The 4948-nt window shown below is 35.5% G+C and overlaps 1 protein-coding gene across 1 annotated transcript; it reads left to right on the top strand.

Annotated features, from left to right (window-relative positions):
- Positions 1 to 303: 303 nt before the first annotated feature.
- On the top strand, positions 304 to 4943 carry LOC106943530 (butyrophilin subfamily 3 member A3-like). The gene is made up of 8 exons (XM_015026838.1): positions 304 to 498; positions 579 to 869; positions 953 to 1051; positions 1161 to 1196; positions 2433 to 2459; positions 2745 to 2768; positions 2871 to 2915; positions 3004 to 4943. Exons 2-8 carry the CDS (start codon positions 611 to 613, stop codon positions 3561 to 3563), a joined length of 1050 nt encoding a protein of 349 aa, XP_014882324.1. The 5' UTR covers positions 304 to 498; positions 579 to 610; the 3' UTR covers positions 3564 to 4943.
- Positions 4944 to 4948: the final 5 nt, after the last annotated feature.

The raw sequence follows: 4948 nt of genomic DNA, 5'->3' as shown, positions 1-4948 counted from the left end.
GTGGTCTTCTGAAAAACTTGAGACAGACTTGACATCAAGGGAACATTTTACTTTGAAACACTTAATGTACTTAATCTAGTACCACAAAAAATGAAAAGATGACTCTGATTTTGATTTTCTTTTCAGTTTCAGAGACTTTCACGGTTTCAGTAAAGTCTCCTGTCTCAGTCCAGCGAGGTCATACAGCCATCTTACCCTGCTGGCTCACCTTCTCTCAGAGTGCAGAGGATATGGAGGTACACTGGTATCAAAGGAGTGATTCATATGATACTAAAGTCCTGCTTTATAAGGCAAGAACTTTCGACTATTCATCCCAGAAAGCTTCGTTCACTGGCCGAGTCTCATTTGGCTTAAAGGAAGAAACATCAGGTGGATTAAAGGCAGGTGATGTCAGCCTGAAACTGGAAAAAGCCACAATTGAAGATGCAGGAAAATATACATGCTTTGTCAGCAGCTCTGATGATTCTGACAGTGCATCTATTAGTCTGAGTGTGACAGGTGAGAACCATGAAACAGAAGGAGAACAAAACCAAACAGAATGATGTCCACATCAAATGATCATCTTCTTCTTATTCCAGAAACTGGACACCAACCTCTCCTGTCAGCAGTGATGAAAGACCATAACAAAGTTAATCTGAGCTGTCAATCTGACGGCTGGCATCCAAAGCCTGAGCTGAGCTGGTCAGACAGCAAAACAGCTCTCACACCTGCTAATGTGATGTTTAGCACAAACTCTGCTGGTTTTTATTCAGTCCATAGTTGGGTTCTGGTCTCCAGTCCTTGTCAGGTCTCCTGCTCTGTTGGGCTCTTCAATGAAGCACTGAAGGAGGCCAGAATGTGTCTTAAAAATCCTCCACCATTACAAGAAGGTACGTGGTTTCACCCTCAAGTTTCTTTTATTAGTCTTTTATGAGAAGTATGTTTATTAGAACAATATTTGCTTTTTATTCAGAGTCAGGATCGTCCTCAGCTGGATGGGTGGCCTTTGGGATACTTCTGGTTGTATTAGCTGCTTTCGGAGCCTTGTACTTCCTGTACTTCAGGAAGAAAGGTAAATGTTTGATCCAAATCAGAGAGGATGTATAATTGAAATTTAAAGAATGCTGACATAGTAATGACTATTAATTTCAAACCTTATACTATATATGTTTTTATTTCAGCTATCAAGTCCAAATCAGGAAATGACACAACTGATGGTAAAGAAATCATGCAGACACAAAACGTCATTGGTTTTCCATTAAAGGGACAATCACGTAGTTTTATTTTGTTGTTTTCAGATTTAAGTACAAATGTAACAAAATGTACATGTTAAAACTGAGCAAAAACCTCATAGGATTATCACAACTGTTCATTTCTAAGGATGTTTAAATAAGACAGTAAGGACGTGTCAAATCCCTTGTAAAAGTGTTTTCACCCGTTGTAGTGACTTGTTGTTAATCAAAGAAAACAAAACGAACCCAAGAATCTGGGGCTCTGCTGACTGACAGGTGTTGATTCATTGGATCTTCTAGATCCAATGAATCAACACCTGTGGTTCTATGATTGTAGAGCATTTATTGATCTGGCGCTTTCTAACAAAATGCGACTTTTCAGCGTTGCACACGTCCAATGTTGACGTAGTACAGCCAAATGATTCACATAATTGCCGCAAAGCAATGATCAACATCAGACAACAGTGAAAATGATGATGACGGTTAAAAACTGTGTTTCCGCTGCAAACATCACACCTGCAGAGAGTTTACCTGTCAGGCCATTTAAACATATAATCCCACCCACTGTCATTTTCAGGTATTACACCAAACAAACAAATAAACATAAACCCTAAAATTATGGCTTTAATACAAAACTTTCACAATTAATCACATCACAGAATCAAACTTCATTTTGTTTTCTGAGAGAATTTACATGACAGAATAAGGCATCAAGCAAATCATTGGAATGTGAACTAAAAATAACATGGTTTGCAAATGTCTTTATAAAAATAAATATTTGAAAATATTGATAAGATTTGAAGAGATTTATCTGTACTGACTCCCCTTTATGCTGCTGTTCCTAAATAAAAACTGTTGCAACTACATTTAGAAGTCATCCAATTAGAACATAGATAAAAACAATGAAGGTTTGAAAATATTATGAAAAAAGATTGTAGATATAATCCATAAACATTGTCATCATACTGTACAGAAAAATAAGCCACAAATGTGGTCTAAGTGGTTTCATTTAGGATTTTGAGACTAAAGCAGTTTACAGCAATAAGTCTGTTTTGATTTAAAATTGTAAGAATTGAATTAACAACAATAATTCAGACTTTGTTTTATAAGTCACTGTGTAACATCCTCAAACAAAAACCAGTTATGACAGTAAGTCGTACTGGATTTACAATGGAGGTCTTGGTTGGAATTATTTACTAAAGTTTTACTTTTATCTTTCAGGGGCCAATCTCACAAACATTCCTGAAGGTAAAACAGAAGACATAATACATTTGTACTTATTTTTCTATTTCAGTCAATTCAGCATTTAAGGATGCTTAGTGTTGTAGATTTGCTCCAGATGTTTGAAGACATGAGAGGAGTTCAATAGAAACATAAAGTTATTACATGTCTTTACAGTGATGTGTTCAGATTTCCAGTAAAATAATATCACAGCTTGTTGATGAACCTCAATCTGGTAGAGATAATTTTGAAGCTCTTGTTGTGTTCAATGCATAAAACAACTAAAATATGTATTTCTGTGTCTTCCTTCAGAGAATGAACCACTTCTGTTAAAAGGTAGAACAGATTATTGGAAGCTGCCTGTGTTAATATAATCAAAACCTTTATCATACAAAATCACATTTCTAAGATATTTTCTTTTCTCACTTTTCTGTCCAGCAACATGGCAGCCAGCAGCTCTACTGGAAGCATCCAAGCATTATGGTAATTTTACATTCATTTAATATTATTTTTATTTAGCATTTTACTTCATTATTATATTAATTAAAATATAATTTTCAATATTTAACAGAGAATATTCAACTGGTGGACACAGGCAATCCACTTATAAAAATGAAGGATTCTATACTGAGAGATAATGCTGATGCAGAGTTTCCAGATGGAGACAGAGTCACTTGTCTCACTGCAGTCAGAGGATCACCTGGTTTCTCTTCTGGACGACACTACTGGGAGGTTTCCTTAGCACATGGAAAGTTTGACCTCATCAAGAAGTCCTGGTGGATCGGAGTTACAGATAAACATGAAATCCCTCTTGATGAACATTTGTCTCCAACCACAAAAAATGGTTTCTGGTTCTTGTCTTCTTGCCCCAACCAGGAGGATACTGTTCAGTTTAGCACTGAACCAGAGACATTCATTTATGTTCAGTCAAAACCAAAAACAGTCGGTGTGTATTTGGACTTTGACAACAGAGAGCTCTCCTTCTATAATGTGGAAGAGAAATGTCTGATTGGATCTCTGGCAGCTAAATTTACAGGTGAACTGTTCCCACTTTTTAACCCTGGAAAAGGTGACATAGGAACTATGAAGATATTACAGAGACCTGTGCAGGATCAGTCAAATAACACTTAACCTGTGGAGAAACTACAGAAGGAGGAGCAGAATCAATCAGGTCTGACTGAGAATCCAGTGAAAAAAAGTTAAAAGTGGCACAAATGAAGAAGAAGAGGGGGAAAACGCTGCACAGTGTAATGTTATCCTGCATACAGTAAAGACTAAAGTAAAAGCTAATAATCCGGATAAAATTTGGATTTGGATCAAAATGTACCTTTTGCTCTCAAAGTTTGAGAAAGTACCAAAATGTGTTATAAGTTTAGGTTTTCTAAAATTTAAGATCAACATCAATGGTAACAATTTCTCTTGAGAAACAGTAAATGTCTAAACAAAATGTAAGTTGTGTGTATGTCTAAACTCACTGATACTGGAGCTTCCTTCAGTGGGTGAGTCACACAACGAGAGTATGTTAATTAAATATCTGACATCATTTCACATGTAATTTCTGCTGTATGTGCAGTTAAAGGCAACTCGGATAAATCCAACAAGAGAAAACAATCTTGATGTTTCTACAAATATCAGTTATGAATTCTCAATTAGCGCCGCTGTCAGCTTCTGACCCTAAATTTGCACTTCTTCAAAGTCTGGTTTCATAACCGAGACAGTCAGTCAGTGGACTAATCACTAAAATCACATGTTGCTTTCTCAGAATAGTAACACTGCTCCAACTCGATCAGTAAAATAAATGTACATTCCTGTGTTCCTACATGTGTAAATTCATAATGTCTACATTTGTGGTACCTCTTAGTGAATATTTACTCATAGTTAACTTGATCTTCTACTGTGTTTCAAGTCATTTTTTCTAATTTCATATTAACTGACTTTGATACCTGTTATAAAACAAGCTAATCGATTTTCCTTTTGTCAAGAGGTATTAATACAACCTTTTATACGAGTTGTCATAAATATTTTTGCTATTATTATTTTTGTTATATGTTGAAGCTGTACAAAGCTGTTCATTCTCACTACCATCTATTAAATGTATGTTCTTTGGAAGAGCTATCAAAGTGATGCTTTGACTTTAACTTATAAACTTATATATTTTATGTGATGTTCATTGGATATATGCGTATGTATTTCTGGGGCAACTCAGAAGCTAATCTAGAAGATTTTATCACTGCGTTAGAACTTGTTAGGCCCTCAAAGCATCGGGAGAACATATATACGCTTTAATAGCTGAAACATTTTAGCCACAAGAATGGAAAAGCATGAATTATTTACTTTATGGCAGCTCAGTAACATGAAGAGCTTCTTTGAGTCCAAGGTGCATCAAAAAGTAGCGACACTTCAACAAGCTATTTTTTATAGTCATATAACATAAGTTGGAAATTTAATCAATCAGCTTGCATGAAACTTTTGAAATCTGCTAAATTATTTTATAAAGAAAACTATAATGCATCTGT

Source organism: Poecilia latipinna, unplaced genomic scaffold, assembly GCF_001443285.1.
Source record: "Poecilia latipinna isolate Pla-1442-1.1 unplaced genomic scaffold, P_latipinna-1.0 Scaffold5422, whole genome shotgun sequence".
NCBI classification, from domain to species: domain Eukaryota; kingdom Metazoa; phylum Chordata; class Actinopteri; order Cyprinodontiformes; family Poeciliidae; genus Poecilia; species Poecilia latipinna.
The sequence above is the reverse complement of the archived record's forward strand: the minus strand, read 5'-3'. Positions and strand labels throughout refer to the sequence as shown.

What these genes read in the sequence shown, in the direction of transcription:
- LOC106943530 (XM_015026838.1), top strand. Translation starts at nt 611, where the DNA reads ATGAAAGACCATAACAAAGTTAATCTGAGCTGTCAATCTGACGGCTGG. An exon ending in CCTGTACTTCAGGAAGAAAG is followed by an intron (nt 1,052 to 1,160) that starts GTAAATGTTTGA and finishes TTTTTATTTCAG; the next exon opens with CTATCAAGTCCAAATCAGGA. An exon ending in TGAACCACTTCTGTTAAAAG is followed by an intron (nt 2,769 to 2,870) that starts GTAGAACAGATT and finishes TTTTCTGTCCAG; the next exon opens with CAACATGGCAGCCAGCAGCT.